Genomic DNA, 19870 nt, shown 5'->3' on the forward strand with positions numbered 1-19870 from the left:
ACTGTGGGGTATGTGAGAAGCATTCTGTGTGTAAGGGGCACTATGGATATATGGTAGAGGTTATGTGTTTGTGTGTGTTTGTGTTTGTGTGTGTGTGTGTAGGATCCCACACGTGTCTCATGTTCCTACACAAATGCTAGCTTTCGTCTGTCCTCAGCTAGGGTTAATCCTGGCCAACTTTATACATACACAAAACTTGAATTTTGTTCTATTTCAAAATACATCAGTGACAATGGGCTCCAATTCATGATTTTGAAGCAAGCATCACAGCTGAACACAGGCAGCTCTGGTCTAGGGAACTATACCTTCCCTCATTGTGGCATCCCTATTTCTATGTCACCCCTTCACTGAGCTCCCCATGCATCAAAATCACCTCTCCTGCTCCCTGAGGCCAGTACATACACCACGGTGGAGGTGACTTCAATTAAAATGGTTCATTGCTAATCCTGAGCAGTTAATTTGGACACTGCTGACACTGACACTGGCCACTCTGGCAGACACAGTAGTGTGGATGCAGAGGGAAATGGTACAGACAGACAGCACAGGGTGTGCTTCCTCTCCAGCTTGTCAGGTCCAGCCTGGACACACAGCCACTCCCACCCTGCCCGAGGCCTCTGCACCTGAGGTGGTGGCTGAATGCCAAAGCCCGAAGCCAGCCCCATGCCCCCCAGAGCTCCCCCAGAAAGGACTACTGCAAAGTCCAGTAGAAAGGATTTATTTATAGTCAAAAGGTGACACAAGCCTTCCTTTAAATTCCATTTTTTTTACAGTAAATAACGCATATTTCCCTCCTTCCCATGCAAGATAGAGGTGTATTAATCTACAATTCTTATTTAATTGTGAAAAAATAAAGTGTCTCCCTTTATAATCAGATTGGTAGCGTGGATATTATCTGTGGTAACGGGGTTGCTTACTCAAGGACTGGTTATTTGGTTAAGTCCTAAAACGTTAAGTTGAAAAATCCCTCACCCAGTAAAAATAAATACTGCAACATGAAGGACGTGAAAACCTACGGCACCCTTTAAAAAACCTCTGCAGAGCAGCAGCACGGAGCTCAAGGGACCAGCAGGGCTGCAGCTTGAATGGAGGAGTCCACAGACTACAGTAGGGGCCACAGCCCCATGGACCAAGGGACGTGACCCTGGCCAGCTGTTTGTGACCTCCAAGGAGCCTAGTCACCACAGCTCACGCTCTGTCCCTGGGAAGCACACCATGATTGCAAAACAAACAAACTGTGTCCAAACAAAAATCAAACAAACAAGAAAGCCGCTCTCCTCTGCAGGACTCAGGCTCCTACGTGGCTCACAGCAGCAGCCACCACTCCTCTGGCATGCCATGGCTGCACTGGACACAGGAGAAGGATTACCAGTCACTGACGCCAGGCTGCTATGTCACCCTGCAGCCCTCCCCAAGGAACCAGAGACAAGGACGGCAGCGGGGTGCTGCAGCAAGGCCTGCGCTTTATTGTGGGTGATCTAAAGGAACACGGTTGCCCAGCAGGAGCTGGGCCTTGCTCTTGGTCCTGGCCACACAGCCCTCAACCACCATACATAAATAGGGACAGACTCTGCATAGGTGGCCCCTTCAGCCACAGAGCAGGAGCCCACTGGTAAGGGGCCTCGTGCCCAGCCTGGCACTGAATCCGTCCCAGCGGTGCTGGCCATGGACATTCCACGCTGGCCAGGCAGCTTCAGTCCAGTTCGATGGGGCTGCTGTCATCCTGGCTCTCTTCCCCTTCTTCCTGCTCTGAGGAGCCCATGAGGCTGCTCAGCAGGTTCCCTAGAAGATACCGGCCAGTGACGGTTAATACACAGAGGCAGTGCTGCCCTAGAAGCCCAGGTCACCACCCTAGACAAAGATACACCCAGTCCTGTGTGGTCAATGCCCAGATAGTGCTCCCCTGGAAGGCTCTGCTTTCCCAGAGGAGCTGGGTGGCATGCTTTGCAGGAAAAGAGCCAAGAGGCTCAGTGGCAATGGGTCTTGAAGGCCACACTAGGAATGACAAACCCCAAACCTTCACGAACTGGGAATCTGGCAATGATGAAGAAACAGCCCAAGTCCATGGAAATAGAAGGCTGCACAGCACGCAGACCAGAGCCTTAAGGCCATACCTGCTCACGACTGCCTCCTGGGTGCACAGCTCAAATGCATGGAACTTATAGTGACCACACACACCAATCCTGACCCCTAAATCCTCTCTCCCTGAGAGCGGCAGAGCCAGGGGTGTTGTGCTTGGGTGTGGGGATGTACATACTCCTATGCCTGTACATTCCCGTGGTCCCTTGAGTACTACAGTAGCATTTCTGGGGGCACGGGGGAGGGGAGCTGCTGGTTCTAAAGCTCTGTGGGATGGACAAGCACACATTCTGACAACCCTGGACTGCTACTCCAACTGAGATATGAGCGTATGCTTCCGGGAATGCAGATCCCTCAGAGAAGCTCAGGCCACTGAGGGCTCAGACAGGAGAAAGCAGAAGTGTTCTACTAGAAGCTCATGGAGACAGCTGAACCCTGTCCATGCCCTCTCCAGGCAACAGGCTCAAGACAGATGAAGGTGAGAAGAAAAGCCCAGTGCGCAGGCTCACATCATGATCACTTAGGAAGTGGAGGTGGGAGGAGCGAAGTGAGTTTGAAACTTATACAAGTTACAGGTAGTGAGTGATCTTGTCTCAAAACAAACAAAACCACAGCAGAGGGGCATGGTGGCTTACACCTTCAATCCCAGCACTGAGAGGCTGAGGCAGAAGTATTTTCCTGAACTCAAGGCCAGCCTGGTCTATATGATGAGACCCTGTTTAAAACAAACTATCAACAACAAACTAGAGAAACACTGTCACAGTCTATACCACGTTACTAGGCACAGCCAGCGCCCAGAGGGCCTAGGTGGACTTGTTCATGGCCGCACTCAGCTGTACTTCCTTCCACAACACGGTGTTTGTCTTCATACCACATGCATGGAAGCTCCACACTCTAGAAGGTAATGGCGCAAGGGTTCATGCCATACTCTGCCTGTAGTTACCCCTGCTAGCAGTAGAGACAGCATTCAGGACTCTGAATTGGAAGGGCTGGGGAGAGGATGCAGGACAGTAGTAAAGAAAATGGGGGCCAAGGACCTGAGTGTCCAGCACCAGAGGAAAAAGGAAAACTAGGCATTTCAAGTGCAGAGGACTACACCAGAGTGGCCCTGCCTTGGTGGAAGGGGCTTGTATTTGGAGTTCAGAGCACAGAGTGGTACCCAGTGAACAGCCTAATCTGCAGTCACACACAGACTTCAACAGCAGGTCCACTCAGGCAACCTGGGAACACGGCAGAAAGGCCTGTTGGGGACCAGACCGCATGGCTTACCTAGCAAGCCTCCATAGGAGGATGTCTGCTTTGGCGGCACACCGAAGAAGAGTTGTCCGATCCTGTCGAGGTACTGTAAGAGGCAGGACAGTGGGTGAGCAGTGCCCGGCTGCAGAGCCCGGCTGGGGCTGCCTGCTCCCTCCTCCTCCTGCTGCCCAGGTGGGGAGCCTGAGCCAAGAGCAAGAGCCTCACCTCGTTGTACATGGGGTCCCTCCGCAGGGACGGCTGGTACTGCTCGCACAGCACTGTGAACACAGCCAGCTTGCCACTGCAACAAGAGCCAGGGATAACTCCCAGTGAGAGTTGTGACCTCGTAGACACACACCCATCACCCAGACAATAGACTCACCCGTCCACAGCCAGCAGCAGAAACCAGATGAAATTGAGCAGGGGTTGGACGAAGGGCGGCCCATCCTCGATGGATGGGTGCTTCTGTGTGTACGTCGTAAAGACCACTAATGCACTGTTCTTATTTTTCAAACAGAGAAACCTGCACATGAGAATATCCAATGAGTGAATCCCACAGGCAGATCGGGTTTCTACAGATACCCTTAAGAGGACAAAACAACACACAAGACCTCACCTGACAGCAACAACAGCTCTGTCTGGAGACCTGGTGTCTCCACAGGCCTAATGGACTGACTGTAGGGCAAGTGGGAGGCCAGGGTGAGTCCTGGGGCTGCCCTCACGGGACATGAGTCCTTTTGCACACTAATGAAGGGATTATGTCTCAGGAGACCTGACCTGCTGAAGGTCAACAGAGGTCAACAGGAAACGGGGGCTAGGTGGGTGCTCACTTCTCAACTGTGGCCTCTGCTTTTTCCACACCCGCCTGCATCTGTCCTAGAAACACAAGGTGTAGGCGGCTGGGACTCTCAGGCTGTGCTGGGGTCTGGGCAGCCTTGGCCTCTGCCCAAGATACTACCCCAGCAAGTACCAAATCTGTCAAGAAAAAAAAAGGCCTATAGTCCTCCAGTGAGGAGACAACCGCTGCAGTACATGCCCAGAGCCAGGCTGGTGGACTTGAGGCATTACAGAATTCCTTTTTAAAATCACAACTGGCTGTGGTGGTCTATGCCTGCAATTCCAGCACTCAGACGGCTCAAGCAGGAGAAGGACATCTGAGGTCAGCCTGGGCTTTACAGTGAGAACTTGTCTCAGAGTAAATAAAATGTTGAGTCCCCACAGCAAGCACTGTTCCTTAGGATGGGGAGGCTAAGGCCTGAGGAGGCAAATGAGACAGCTCAGTAGGTGAGGTATTTGCCATCAAGCCTGCTGATGAGCTCAATCCCAAGACCAACATGGTTGAGGGCAAGGACTCCAGCAAGTTGTCCTCTGACCCTTGTATGTGCACAGCACAGCATATGTCCCTGCAGCTCCCACTATGCATATACGAAATTAAATTAAAATGTACTTGAAAATACCCGGGTTTAAAAAAAACACAAGTGCCTTCCGGCTGCAGGCAGGTGGGGTTGAACCATTCCACCAGCTATGACTGTGCCTCAGTCCTCAAACGAGGATGGGCAAACACAAGGTGCAGCCTCCTAGGCAGGGTGAGCGCAATGGTGGACACGTGTTTCAGAGAAAGGACTGGCTGGTAGGCACATACACAAAGTCCACTCTAGCACTGTGTAGTCTAAGAGAAAGTGGCCTCTCAAGGCTTCTCTGCTCCAGGCTATGAGCTGCACAAAGGCCCCACAAAGTCCTCAAGGACACTTACTGTAGCACAGCCTGAGCCACAAACATGTCCACCTCACTTCGGAAGCCTCGGGCAGTAGAGTACTCGACCAGCATGTTGGCACAGCCCTCACCATCAGTGGAGTGCAGAAAGTGATACCGGGACTCACAGTAGTTTTGCTCTGTGGAGGGAAAGAATCTGCAGATGGGCACATGTGAGCACAGGGTGCACAGAGCCCCCACTCTCCTGCCCCACTCCTGCCCATTTGCCTGGATGCAGTCGCTGCCTGAACTAGGCCAGTAACCCTTGAAGAAGCCAGCCATCTGCACAGCTGCTGTCCACTAGCCTTTCACCGGCTTCCTTGTGCTCAGAGAACAAACACCAAACTCAATGGCATGGTCACCCCTTTCTTCTTCCTTTTCTTCTGTTTTAAGTATGTGAAACTGCTATGTCTACCTAACACTTGTGTGTATGTGAGCTGGCCCCGCCAGCAAGTTACTTCTTCTGACCTTCCAACTACCCAGTGTCCAGGCTGAGGGAGGCTCCTTTGAACACAGTGGAGATCACCAAAGCCTGCTATGTTAAAGTGTAGACACCTCCCTAGCACTTACACCAAAACCCTATCATAGAACATGCCTGGAATCCTGAGTACCCACCCATCCAGAGGAACCTGGGTCCCTTCTACACGTGGAGCCTTGACAGCAAGAAGGAAAGAAGCCTCTTAACACCAGGGACTCAGGCCCCCATCCCTGACCTCCCACAAAGACTTTCTTCCCAAGGCTTCTGGGTGCCTGAGAAAGAAAGCGGTAATAAAGCAGACCCTTGTTCCTAGCCCTGCATGTTCTTGTCCCATGGGGAAGGGCACTTTAAGAAATGAATTGTAGTCTAGCCTGGGCTACTGAGTCTTGAGCAAGTATTTGGAAACTGCTTTCCCTAGGTAGTCATGGTCCCTGGAATGACTGTGGTCTGGACTCAACCCCTTACCCACCCCAGGAAGCAGCACAATCTCTCAGACTCTGCTTGTGAGTGAATCCGAGACTCCCTGCCAGCAGCACCAACATGCTGACTGGATGTCTCCAGACCAAGGACCAGGCATGGCTGTGTGAAGGCCTGGCCCATGAGTCACAGACAGTACGCTCTAAGCTGAAGGACAGACAGCCCTCAAGAGAAAGGCAGAGTTCTGAGGTACACAATGGGGGCTGGGAGTTTCCTGAACTTTCTGATCTTTCAATCTACAGAGTCCCGATTGTTCTCACTGTGGCTCTGGGGTGAAGGCAGAGTGCACAGTGCCCAGGAAGAAGAAAAGAAAAGACTCACTAAGGCCATAGGATGTAAGGAAGTCTGTCCCAGCACATTTGCAATGAAGGTGTACCTCTGGGCGATTCCTGACAGACTAGGTACAGCCTCTGATTGCCATGGCTATGGCCAGCACAGGGAGGCAGCTGGTCTGGCTCAGAACGAGTCCATACTCAATTCTGGATAACACTCCCTCTGGCCCAGACCTCTGAAATGCCTGAGGCATGAAGGAAAGTGTTTTTATGTCCCACAGGTCACTGTGCCTCTCCAAGCAGTGCCTTCTCTCTCTCACCTACACTCCATCAGGCACAGCCCGCCCACTAGGAGAGAGGAGTACCACCCGCACAGGGTACAGCTCCATACCGGTTTCCTCTGGAATGCCATTGAGTAGGAGCTGTTCAAGTCCCAGCAGACATTCACCAAGCATCTGTCTTTGTGCCCAAGACAACTCAAGGGCCGAGAAAAGTAGGCACACCTGCAATATACTCACCCCTTGGCTAAATAACCTAACAGAGCTCACCCCAAACCTGAAACATGAGGACTACACGCAGGGAGCCGGCGAAGGTGGGGGTACACTGAGGAAGGAGCGGGGGGGAAACGGGAAGCTGTGGAAAGAGAAGCAGGTGACCAAGTAGGAGAACCAGGACAGAGACTGGAAAGGACACAGTGCCATGACCCAGGGACCTGTATGACCTGTGGAGGATCTGACCAAATCGGAAATGTTGAAAGACAGGCTCTCCCGACTTATCAGCAGGCAGACACACAGAGGATTCAGCTGCTAGCTCGATGGGACCCCATACCCACCTTTCCACAGCGTGAGGGCCAGCAGCTGGTGGAGCCGAGGATGGCCCAGTTTCCCAGAACCTCCACTGGACCACTTCAGGGCTCTGGACACAAAAGCCACCCTCTCAGGAGAATTTGGATCCATCAAACTGAACACTTTAGCCAGATTTTCTGCAAATGACACAATCAGACCCTTACAAAAGGCACATATGAGGTGTCACACGTCAACAAACTCAAGCACTCTATAAAGAGGCAGCCTGGGCTACAATAGTCAGACCCATATCAACCTTCCCAAACTACACTTCCCCAATTATGTAACTTCAAAAGAAGGGCCAGAAGCCACTGGAGAGCTGCTGGATATCCCACTTGCACTGCACATGTCTAGGTCCTCCCCTGGCTGGCTTGCCCACTGCCCTTGGGAGGCAGCTCTTTGGGAGTAGGCTGGAAGCAACAGGATGGCTCCAGCTGAGAGCAGCTTCCTCCTCTGTGAGACCAGCAGGGCAGTTTGCAAGAAAGGCTCTAGAAGCCACATGCTGGTTCAGTGGGACCAACTGCCAACAGGTCCATAGTTTGTGTTCATGAGCTCACGGGCCACGGCCGTGTGACCATCCCATGACAACATCAGTGTTGAAGTGCAAAACCTGCCCCCACCCCCCACCGAGTGGGACTGGAGACCAGTCACAGCAGCCATGCAAATAGGCACTGCGCAGCATGGAGTACTCACCCAAAAGCTCATCAGCTACGTCCACCTCAGCCTTTTCCAGGGATTCGAGGACCAGCATGGACAGGTCAGCCGCACTGTTCTGCTGCAGAACAACCAACATACAAAACCATGGTTAACAACAGGGCCCCCAGTCCTGCACAAGAGTTCAGGTAAAACAGGTGGCTGCATGCTCTGTAGATGGCAGCCTGCAAACACACAGCTCGGGATACTGCCTTGCCAGTGAACAATGCAGCAGGTTCACTGGCAACTGGCAAGCATACGGAGCCAAGCCTAGAGTTCCAGCAACAGCCATGGAGATTAAGACCCTATGCCACTGGTGGCCAGAGTGCAGGACAGCTTGACATGGGACTCCCCCCCAGTGTCTCTTCCCGTCACAACACTGCTTACCTGGCCATGACTGAAGAAGAGCAGTGCTCCTGAGTACATGAGCTCTCGGGCCTCTGCATGTTTGCTCTGAGACATGTACCTGCAGATAGGGAGGAAGGAAAATCCAGCCATGAGTGAATGAACAGGAAACCCAGCCATGTGCCACGCAGATGCCTTCAGAAGGTGCCTGTTTGTTTATGCCTGCTGGCCCTCCCTGGGGTGGCTACAAATGTCTAGTTAAAACTTACTGGAGTACTGTTTCTGAGTATGCCCTGCCCCAGCCAGCTACTCTAAATAGCAGCTGTATGGAAGGTTCTGAGGACACAGCCCCACCAATCCAGGCCCAATCAATAACCCAGGGGAGAAGCCATTGCAACTTCCAGCCATTGCAAAGGGAGATGGGCACTATCTATTTCAAAACAGAAGGATCAGTCTACATGCAGGGACAAGAGAGGATCGATCCTTGGAGATGATAATAATGGTGACTGTAGCAACTCTGCCCAGGCCTAACTTGCCCAACTTCAATCAGCACCCTCCACAAAACCTGTATACTGCATCATCTCCTGAAGAACAGGCCAGTACGGGGCCTCACTCCCATCACCCAAGAAAGCAGCCAAGACCCCATGGACAAAGCTGGAGTTTAAGATGACTATACAAAAGCATTAATAGTGCAAGCGGCACTCAGTTCAGACCTTGGGGATGAGGTGACATTACCAGAATAGATAGCTCTTAAGGGTATAAAAGGCTCCTTAGCCCTGAGGAGTAAACACACAAGGCTTAGTTAGGTAGCTCCTAAAACCTCACATTGCCTCTCCTCAAGGTTACACAAACGGTAACAATTGGTGGGGAGAAGGCATCACCCGCAAGTCAAAAGCTATGCAGGGAACTCCGATGATGCAGCTGCCTTTAAGTCATCCATGGTTTTGTAAGCCCCATGGCTCAGCAAGCTAAATATGGGTTCAATCATTTCATTGGTCTGTTGGCAGTGACCTATCTGGAATGAACAGATATTTGTTCATGTTTCTGCAGAAAGAGTCACACAAGAATTGACAGACCAATAAGTTGAGGAAGAGTGGTTGCATGGCTAAACATGGGTAGTGATCCACATGAGGATGAAACCTCTCCAATATGGTTTCCTTTTCCCATGTGGGATGGAATGGAATATCTCCTTGTTGAAGGTGGGTGCATGTTCCTGGCCATGGGTGACATAGGACATGCAACTACAGCCAAGCGATCAGAAAGTGAAGCATTCCTAGGTGGAATCACTTGGTGGCCATCATCTACTTGGTATGGGATGTCATTCAAACTACTGATGGACTAGAGAATGATCACAGTCCTTGAATGTAGCATGGACGTATGAATGAACAGGCTGCAGTATCAGGTACATAGCCCTTATTGTGGGAAAAGACATAGGATGTTTCCCTACCACTTGGCAGGAAAGTAGAGAAAAAGTGAGGATGAGAGTGAGACACAAAAACTTGGAAATCCATGGGAAGAAACCAAGAGAGGGAGGAAGAGAACATGGAAGAAATTACAGAAGAGACCCCACAAGTCCAGCCTTTAAAAGGGAAAGTCCATGATTCAACAAGCAGATGAGCCAAGAAAGAAACTATGACAAGCAGAGAACACTCAGCATCTGAACTGCTTGATTGGGAAAGATTTTTGAACACATAGTCAGAGGGCCTGTGTCAGCCACAGATCCTGCGGCGGTAAAATACATGGACCAGTGAGATCAATCTGAGTGCAATGGAAGTGAAGAATCTCGGTAATGTAATTCTCCACCACTGCTGAGAGAGAGATCACACAACCTGAGGGAAATCAACCTGAGGGAAATCAGCCCTGGAATATTGGCTCATAAAGCCATGAGGATACTTGGTTTGTTGCTTGATGAGGTCCCCATGACTATCAGAGACTGGAGGAGTGCAGAGAAAAGGCAAGCATCACTGGGGACACTGCACATGAGAAAAGCGCTGTCAGACAGAAGTGTGTTCACAGGACAGTTGGGAGAGGTTGACTAAGCAGGGACCATGGACTGGGACAGGGCTTTGCTAGCTCCAACACAAGATGTAACCTTTATGCGGTAGGAGAAGTTCTAAAGACCTGAAAGACATGTAAACCAGGTTTATAAAATGGCAATCAAAGAGGGGTGAAAAAATGAAGACAACCAAAGGATGCGCCCAGCTACATGAAGGCAAATATGGCGACATCTGTTTGGATCCAGAATTACTGGGGAAGAACAGGAATAGAGTCAAGTGCTGTGCCTGTGAGCATCTCAGAGGCTTTAAAACCCAAGCAACAGTCCGCAAACATCAATGCTAGGACAGTGCAGGTAAGAAAGGGTGCGTAGTTACTGCCCCAGCACAAACCACTCTGGGATCAAGATTGTTTGCTCAGACTGGGGGCCCTTTCAGCAGTGGTGGTCTGGAGCCTGTCAGAAACAAGGAGCCAGGTCCAGATGCAAGCCAGGGAGTTCCTGCCTCCCTTGGGCCTGAGCCAAGGCAAGCGGTGCAAGCCTGTTCGGCAGAACACCAGGAACAGAGCTGCACAGCAGGCCTGCAGCAGCAGCAATCCAGGATGAGGTCAGATGGTTCATGGAAATGGCTTCCTGAGGGTGGGTGCTTGGGGGTGGGGGTGGGGGTGCTGTCTGCTGGTCTGGGCTTGCTACAGCTCTTTTTAAGGACCTTCTTATCTGCTTAAGACCGTGGAGGTTATTTGGAATGGATGACTATGCACATCCAGAGAACCAGTCCGCTCACTCTAAAAAGGTTTACTATAGACTGCTAACTCTTTAAGTATTTTGCAGATGTAGAAAAGAATCTAGAACAAGAAACAAAGAAATTAGGCCAGGCATGGTGGTGCAGGGCTTTAATCCAGGCATTTGGGAGGCAGAGGCAGGCGGATCTCTGTGAATTTGAGAGAGGAGAGAAATAGAAATTAAGGAGTTTAAACAAAGGCAGCCTGACTGAATGGTAAAGCAGAAGCAGTAGAATTGTCAAGTGAAAACTGCACTCCAGATGTGAACTACTTCTGTTATGTTTTTGTCCAGGGAAGTCTCATAAACCATAAAGTCTACATACTAGAACCAGTAAAGTTGCTATGGCCAAAGAGACCACACGCTTTGGCTGCAGCACATGGAAAAATAAGGCCGGAACTCAACTGAACGCTTTTTCCCCACTTACAGACTTCTATAGTGGCAGAGAGAGCTGAGGCTGCTGGGGAAGAGCTGTTACTGACTGTCCTGAAAGGTTTAAACCCTGCAGGCCATAGTACCAACACACCAGGGAAAACGTACCCAGGGGCACAACAGTGGCACGGTGTTAAGGGTGCAACCAACCTCTTTCTGGTGGGATGTACAGCCTTTCAAAACTCTTACCCGGGCAAAAGTTCCTAACCAACAAGGTCATAGGCCCATATGGGAGGACTATGTTAATGTTTTGTTACATGGAAAGACTGTGCCTGCCAAATGAAACATCTGTATTTCTCTCACAGATTACTGCTGCTGGCCCATCAACTGGTCATATGGGTAATGCAGTGCAGAGCCTTATAAACAGATCAAGCTTCTTAGATGGACTGTTGTGGCATAGTGCCACAACACCTAACCAGTTATACCTAAAGGAAAATCCCCCAAGCCTCAGGAGGCACTGCTGAAGAGGGAGTTGACAGAGACTCTAAAGCAGCAGAAAGGTATGGCATACACTATCTCCTGCGTGGTGGAGGGGCCACTGCCTATACTGCTCCTCTAATCTCCCTCATGCTCCTGGAAGTAAACTACATGGTTCACTAAGCTAGACTATGGACTCCTTAACTTTGGTTTGTTGGTACCCTACTGGGTGAAAAGATGTCTATTCATATCTCCCCAAGAAAGGTCATGTAATACAGGCACTGCAGAAGGGCATTCCAGGAAAGCAAGTGCTGTACTCAAAGGCAAAGACCTTGTGTTGCTATCTGCATGAACAGAGACCACTGGTACTATTCATAGCAACAGTCAATAGTCTAGGGTGGCTTGTACAGGACATTAGTCTCCCAAGCGCTTTTATCTGAGGCTTAGCAAGACAAATGCTCATTGAAACAAAAAGAAGTATTTCTTCAAAAACATAACAAATTCTTGAGATCACAACCTCCCACTGACCATGCCCCACCTACTTAAATCACCTGTTGCCAGGTCAAAGACAGCTTTAAAGATAAAAGTTCCAGGCAACAATGATGACACATTTCTCATCACAAAATTCCTGGAGCTGAGGAATGGGGGTGGGGAGAGAGGGTGATCTTTCCTGGGTGACTAAGCAGGCTATGTATCCCAAGGCCATGGGACAGATGAGGGTAGTGAGCCTTCCTCCATACTCAGCTCCACGCACAAGGCCCTGTGGTGACACCCAAAATCCCCTTCTATGCACAGTGGTAGTTTTGCTTGGTGGGGGAACAAGCCCTGCTGGCCCCAAAGAGACTCACAACAACATCTAATCTATTCCACAAGGGAAGGTCATGCCAAGGCTCCAGCTAATTTTGCTTTTACTGGCTGGGTACACTGAGTCACACCTGTCACCCTAACACTTGGTGGTGGAAGTCTGTGAAGAGAGCTCAGCAGAATGCTTCCTTAGCTGAGGCCCAGGTTCCATCCTTAGCACAGCAAAGAAATGGGTATGACTGTACATACCTGTAATCTGGGCACGTAGGAGGGATAGGCAGGGAGAGCAGAAGTTAAGGTCATCTTTGATTACACAGAGTTTGAAGCTAACCCAGGCTACAAGATCCATGCTGTCTGGCTGAAGAGAGGAAATTGGACCTGGACAGAAGCTAGCCTATGGGCTCAGTGCAAGCTAAGCAAGTGTGGAGACCTGAGTTCCCATCTCCAGCACCCATATAAAACCTGAGTGTGGGGCTGAAGAAATGGCTCAGTAGTTAAGAGCACTGGCTGACTTGGGTTCCAGTAACCTCAAATGTCACTTACAGTCATCTGCAATTCCAGTTCCATGGGGTCTGATACCCTCTTCTAGCTCTGTGGGCACTAAGCACATGTGATGCACAAATGTTCATGCAGACAAAGAGCCACACACAAAATAAATAGACTTAAAAACAACAACTGGTGTGGTTGTGTGTTCTTGTAACCCCAGTGCTGGACATGCTGGGCTTGCTGGGCTATCAGCCCAGCTGCAATGTCGAGTACTAGGTTCACTGAGATTCTGTCTCAAAAAAAAAAAGCAAGCAACTGATGAAGTAACCCAAAGTCAACCTCTGGCCTCCATGCACACGCCTACAGTGGAAAGGGAGGAATAGGGGCTGGTCTAACATGCTCAGCCAGCACACAGATCCAAGGCCACGGGACACTCTACCATGACCTGGTGGCCTGAGACCCAAGACTATGGTGTCACAGCACACAGAGTAAGTTTTCTCTTTAAACATTTCTTAATGTGATTTGGACAAGTAAGGTTTTGTCACAAGAGCAACTGAAACAGGTCCCAGGAAGAACGTGTTGTAGAGCACTTTCCTGTGAGATAAAACATCCCATCCTTTGAAGAAGCTCCTAGCACACAGGTTGTTAAAAGGGAGTAAAACAGGATATTCTGAGGGAGGTGAAACTTTCCAACCTGCTGGGAAGCTCCTTAAACTCAAGAAGAAAACAACTTCATAGATTCAAGAAGATTCTGGATCCCACCAGCTTTACTAAGTCCCTCCCTCCCCACGTACTACAAATATTAAGGAGTGTTGAGACTCTTGGACAAACCCAGCCGGCTGCAAGAGGCCCAGAACAACTGAGCTAGGAAGGGAACTCTCTAACCTGTTGAGCTGCCTGCAGACCGTGCAGTGGGCTCCAGGTCCCCAGCTTCTGACACCTGCCACCAATGCCAGGGTAGGCTTTTGATGATGCTATTTGGTCTTTCAATCATTTTTGTTCTCATATATAACCCCTCACCTATATTTCTGTAAGTACATAGCAACCAACACTGGGGTTCTGGAGGACAACATGGTGGTGCTGAGTGACCCCAGGAAAGACAAACAGCAGCCTTCAAAGCCCCTTCCTCCTCCTGGCAGAGATATGTGGGGATGAGGTAGACTGCTACAACAGGACTATGGCTAGGCCAGGGGCTCTGAGGTCACATAGGCCCCATCACTGTGGGTTACTTGGCCCCTTCTCCTCCATACAGGCTAGGAGGGCTGAGGTTAAAATGGGGTTGTGACACATTCATAGGGCAGAATACTCTATAAATGTGGATCAGATTTACAACTAGAGCAAACTAGAAAGTCACACAGATGGAGAGCCACCCAAACTAAAAAGAATTGTGCTGAACAACAGACAAGCTGCCCGGGGATATCAGTACAGAGAGAGCGTCAGGGGTCATGACCATGGGCATTTTTAGCATCACCAAAGTAAAAGAAATGTATGCAAATATTTACTGTAAATAAATACATATAAACACCACTTATGAAGTCAAAGAAGTTGAAAAACCAGGGCTAGGAAGACATGCAGCTTTAGTAGGTAAGGGTGGCTGCCACCAAAACTGATGAACTGAGTTCAACCCGAAATGATGAGAGAAGAAAAATGACTCCTGCAAGTTGTTCTGACATTCACATGTGTGTGCAAAGACACGCAGGTTTAAAAACCAGTGCCTTTGAGCATTCTGATGTTTCTAGCAGTCCTACCCCATGGAATGACCCTGAGCTCATGTGGAGCTCTACAGGAATTACTGGGTCCCCGCAGTAGCAGTGGTGAGGCAGCTGCAAAACGGGGCTTCAGTTTCTCTCATCCTAAAGTGTTGAGAGAAGCTGTTTAAGTTCTGTAACAAGTTCTGGGCCACAGTACAATGCTGTGTCCTTGGAGCACACACTGTACTCCAGTCCTCTTGATGCCAGTTTCTGTATGCTGATAACATGGATAACACATGACCTCTAACAATTAAGAAGCAGAGCTTGTCCATCACTATCCCTAGTTCATCCTGACCAAGGGAACTCCTCTGGCCACACAACACCAACAAGAACGTCCTCAGTCACAGCAGGGCTGACTCCAAAGAAGGACATATTTATTCTCAGAGATTCACTTTTGTTGATTAAATCAAAAAATGAGACGAGTGGCAGCAGCACATGCTTTTAATGTCAGCAGTAGAGAGGCAGAAGCAGGCAAATCTGAACTTGAGGCCAGCATGGATTGCTGAGTGAGTTCCAGTAAAACAAAGCAAAAACATAAGACGCCAGGATCTGCGCCTAGTGTTGCAGAAATATAGACAAGTGACTGGCCTGCCACACAGAGGAGCCCTTGTAGTTCAAAGCTGGGTCTGATCCTTTGTTTCTTCCTTCAAAAATTGCTGGGGCCAATTGGTTGATCCTGTTCAGTGACAGACAGCTCAACTCACAAGAAAACCTAACCACTCTGCTGGCCATGTCACAGGCTTGTCATCCTCGCTACTTAGGAAGCCGGACCTGTATGATCAAGAATTCTAGGTCTGCCCAGGGTTGGGTTGAAGGCACACTGCCTCAAAATTTTAAGTGGGGGGAAAAAAAAGAGGAAATGTACCTCAGAGGTAGAGCCCTCGCCTAGCACGTGAGATGTCCTGGGCAGGACAAAAAAATAAATAAATAAATAAATAAATAATTAGAAACTAAAACCAGTTACTTTATCAATCATTATATAGTCACTTCTACATGTAAAACTTAACTTTATTTTTTTAAAAGACAGGGTTTCTCTGCCTTGGCTGTCCTGGGCCTCACTTTGTAGACCAGTCTGCCTTCCAACTCGGAGATCACTTGCTTCTACCTCCTTAGTGCTGGGATTAAAGGTGTGGGCTGCCACGCTTGGCTACTGATTTTAACTAAAGGATAAAGCAAGTGCCGTCCCAATACAATTAGTTTAAAAAAGCAAGCCACCAGGGACACTGTGATAAAACCAGATGTGGCCAGACTGGTTTGTATTTATTGTGTCTAGTTTACTATACAGAAAAATTCCACACCGAGGCTGCCCTTCAGGTAACCTGTGATTAAGAGGAAGAACTAATGTTTCCATAAACTGATGGCGACTAAACCCCTGCTCCTGATCCAAGCTGCCCAGTGGTAAAGCAAATGTTAAGTCTTTGAAACCAAGGCTCAACCCACACTTGCCAAACCCCTGAACTGAGCAGTGTTATGGAGGGAAATACTGCAGGGCTGCTCCCTGATGGCTTGGTAACAACCACATGAGGCAGTCTTAACCACATGTCCCTCCCTCCTATGTCCACCTGGCTACTTGCCAAGCCCACTCTGGGAATGTGGGGAAGTGGGAATTGTCCTCAAATGTAAACGAGTATCACCCATAAGCCAGAAGGTTCCCAGTGCACTGATATGGTTCTTAGCCCTGCACAGGGCTTTAAGGCAGTGAGGCCACTGTGTACTATGCCATCGACTGTCATGCAGCTCACAGAACACATCATGCCAGGATCAAGCTAGAGAGAGTGACTGTAGGAGTTCCACAGTGCACGTGGGCCCTAGGTGACAGTGATGGGCTGATGAAAATGAGCTACTGGCATTGTACCTCTCTGTAGGCACAAGATAACCACTTTTTACTCATCTTACTGAAGGCCTAAAACTGGCCTAAAACAAGGTAGGTCTGAGGGGCGGAGCGGCCAAACCCACACTACGACACGAAGCAGAAATGCTGCGGTCCTGCAGTCAGGAATAAAGGTCTAAGTGGGAATTAGACCACATCAGCAGTATCAGCAGGCAGATGCACACACGCAGGAACCTGGAAGCAACCCTACAGATGGCCACAGGCTGGCCCACGGTGTCAGCATCTGACCACACTTAAGCCTGCTGTGCCACTCCAATCACTGGCTACAGAAAGGAGGACCAGAAGAAACTACTCTGATAAGAGGACCGGACAACCAGCGGAAGCCTCCAGGGAGAGGGAGGCCAGGCGAGGAAGAGGGTGGGATAGAGTAGGAATGGCGGGAAGAGAGGCCTATAAGAGGGAGGAGGCCTAGGAAAGAGTAGAGAGGCTAGTAATAAAACTGGGCCCAGGGAAGAGAAGGCCTGAGAAGTTAGCTGGGGAAGGAGGCCTGGGAAAAGGAAGAAAGGAAGGACAGGGGAAGGGCAGCTCAGATAGTAAGGTAGGGACCTAGAAAGGCGAGGCCGAGAGAAGAGGAGGGGGAAACCTGGCAGAGAAGAGGAGGCCCTGCCGAGTAGTACAAGCCCGCCGCCCCCGCTCCCGATCCGCGACAGGCAGCCGCACGAACCAATGAGGATGCGGGGCGCCGCGGCGCAGCCAATGAACAACAGCGGAGGCGGGGCCTTGGTTCTAAGCCGCCACCCGCGCCCACCTGAAGAAGAGGGTCCGGTACATCTGGTGCGCCTCGTAGTAGTCGCCCTTTTCGACGCTGGCACGCAGCTTGCCCTCCACGCGCTGGACGCCACCACGGTTGCGGGCGCCGTTGCGGGCGCCCTCCTGCTCTGCCATCGCCGCCGCCGCCGCCGCCGCCGCCATGGGCCGGCGTTCCGCGCAGAGCTGACGCTGTCGCAGGCGCGGTCGGCGGCGCCTCGCGGCTTCCGTCCCTGCGGCTGCCGCACTCCTTCTACGGTGGCCGCGAGGAACCGCGTGAGGGCGGGCGCGCCGCGGGCCGCACGTGATCCGGGCGGAGCCCAGCAGGATCGCCTTAGCCGCCCGAGGCCACGCCCCTGAAGGGTCTGCAAAGGACCCTGCTAGCACTAGCCAGGAAAAGCCCACGGGGTGAGGTTCTCAGGCTACGGCGCGTCCCGGGAGGAACTTGCTAGTTGTCCTGCGAGAATGGGCGTGGCCGAGGTAGCCCTACGCGAGTGGGCGGGCCGAAGTCTTGGGAGGGACTACACGCTGATCTGGGGAGAGTCGTCACTGCACCACGTAACCAGCCACGTAGCCTGCGCAAGTAAACTGGGGCAAAAAACGCAGCGATGAGGTGTCTAATTCGCACGCCCCCTGAAATTACCCTGAGCACATAGATGAACCAGAGACATTTTAGGACGTTTGGCTTCCCGTACACCTGCACGGGGAGTGTCCCTCCAGGCCGTAGTCGTCTTTAGTGACATCCGACACAGGGCAGTATGCTCAGGTTAGAACCTGTGATGTCTCCTGTAAGACCCGGCTGTGGATGGAGCAGGTGACAGCGAGGGGTGGGGTGGGGCGGGAAGCGGGGATGGGTGCTGGCCATGATCAGAGTTGTCATCTGACAGCATCCAAGACTCAGGTTACAGACCCCTACACAGATCCTTAAAAAAAAAAAATGGGTTTTGGATGCTGGAGATCAAGTGCAGGGTGTCTATTTTTGTCCAGTAACAGCTACACAAGCCTTCATTTTACTTTGAGATAGGGTCTATGTTACTTAAGCTGGCCCTTTAACTTGTGATTCTCTGCCTCAACTTCCCTATCATAGTTCTATGCCTGCACCCAGTCCAGCTGGACTAGCATTTTCTGCACCATACCCTTGTACATGCCCAAAGCATGGTAACAGATTAAGAAGTCTGTAAACATGAGCTCTTGTGGGGTCCGCTTAAATCCAACATAAACCCAACATAACTCAAACAGCAGGTCAATGCGGGTAATGATTGACCAGGGCTGCAGAACAGATGGAGCTGAACTACAATCCTGAAGGGACATTGTACAGCTTTATGCTGAGTGTAACTACAGAGTATGGGGAGCTGGGGGAGCTGTAGCATTGACTAATCATAATCTGACATAAGGATTAGAACACCGGAGTTTCCATTGGGTCAGGATAGGTTGGTTCCTAGGCCTGGAAACATGCCAGCAAGATGAAGTTGTCCTTGAGGTGTCTAGACTCAGACAACGATTTCCTTAGAAAAGAAGCTGTTAAGCTATGGGAAGTCCCCAGCTCCCCTAGGGCCTAGGACCTTGAATTTAGTTTCTTGCTATAATTATATGGAGTCTGAAAACAACATGCCAATACTTAAGATTAAATGTCTTTTGCTTGTTCCCAACACTGACAATATCACGCTCACCCTTCTGTGATGACGGATGATGCTCTGTGGGTACTGCCACATAAGGACCACTTGGGCACAATATAATACAATGCCAGGTCAGTCTACCTGATGATGCAGACACCTAGTGACAAAGGGCTGAGTGGTTCATGCTGTCTGGGTGGGACAGCATAGTAATTTATCATAAATTCTTTTTGAAAAAAATTTCCCCTCTTAGATAGGGTCTGTTATGTTGCTCTGGCTGGGTGTTCTGAAACTTGCTACGTAGACTAGTCTGGTCTTGAACTCACAGCGATCCACCTGCCTTTGCCTCCTGAGTGCTGGGATTAAAGATGAGCACCGCCCTCCTGGCTGGAGTTCTCTAAGATTTTTAGATCCCAACTGACAGCAGGTACACAAGTCAAGAGAGCAAAGCCCTGGTAAGAGGATCCTCTTTTAAAGAGAAACAAGTGCATGGTGTTGACTCAACACTTAGGAGGCAGAGGCCAGCAGATCGGACTTTGAGAGCAGCCGGTCTATACAGTGAGCTCTAAGACATAAGAACCAGGGTTACCAGAGGAACTTGGTCTTGGGGCGTGTGGTGAGAGGGAAAAAGTAAAGGAATGCCTACGAGCTGAGGATGTTTAAATCAGTGTGACACTTCTGTATATATGGTAGGAGCCAGAGCTGCTAGAAGGTATGAAAAATGCTCCAAAATATATCGGCCAGGTTGTAGTAGTCGGGTGTTCCGGCTCTCAAGGCTGAGCTCA

The 19870-nt window shown here is 50.3% G+C and overlaps 1 protein-coding gene across 3 annotated transcripts; it reads right to left on the bottom strand.

Moving 5' to 3' along the window:
- Positions 1–699: 699 nt before the first annotated feature.
- Positions 700–17935, bottom strand: Get4 (guided entry of tail-anchored proteins factor 4). Of its 3 annotated transcripts, none has more exons than XM_006248927.5 (9): positions 17474–17917; positions 8214–8292; positions 7827–7905; positions 7124–7273; positions 5066–5204; positions 3695–3835; positions 3538–3613; positions 3346–3418; positions 700–1779 (listed from the first exon to the last, which is right to left on the bottom strand). In XM_006248927.5, exons 1-9 carry the CDS (start codon positions 17635–17637, stop codon positions 1691–1693), a joined length of 990 nt encoding a protein of 329 aa, XP_006248989.1. In that variant the 5' UTR covers positions 17638–17917; the 3' UTR covers positions 700–1690. The 3 variants fall into 3 exon arrangements, 2 of the variants coding, with proteins under 2 accessions (XP_006248989.1, NP_001156792.1); NM_001163320.1 differs by having other exon boundaries at positions 7827–7908; positions 17474–17744; XR_010056369.1 differs by lacking the exons at positions 700–1779; positions 3346–3418 and having other exon boundaries at positions 5066–5221; positions 7827–7908; positions 17474–17935.
- Between the last annotated feature and the right edge of the window lie 1935 nt (positions 17936–19870).

The sequence above is a fragment of the Rattus norvegicus genome, chromosome 12 (assembly GCF_036323735.1).
Source record: "Rattus norvegicus strain BN/NHsdMcwi chromosome 12, GRCr8, whole genome shotgun sequence".
Taxonomy (NCBI): Eukaryota; Metazoa; Chordata; class Mammalia; order Rodentia; family Muridae; genus Rattus; species Rattus norvegicus.

Bases quoted from the DNA above. Each gene is read 5' to 3' on its own strand.
- Get4 (NM_001163320.1), bottom strand. From the start codon at position 17,637: ATGGCGGCGGCGGCGGCGGCGGCGGCGATGGCAGAGCAGGAGGGCGCC. The intron at 7,909-8,213 runs GTAAGCAGTGTT...GTTGTTCTGCAG, and splicing joins TCTTCTTCAGTCATGGCCAG to CAGAACAGTGCGGCTGACCT. The intron at 3,419-3,537 runs GTGAGGCTCTTG...TGCCTCTTACAG, and splicing joins GGGACCCCATGTACAACGAG to TACCTCGACAGGATCGGACA.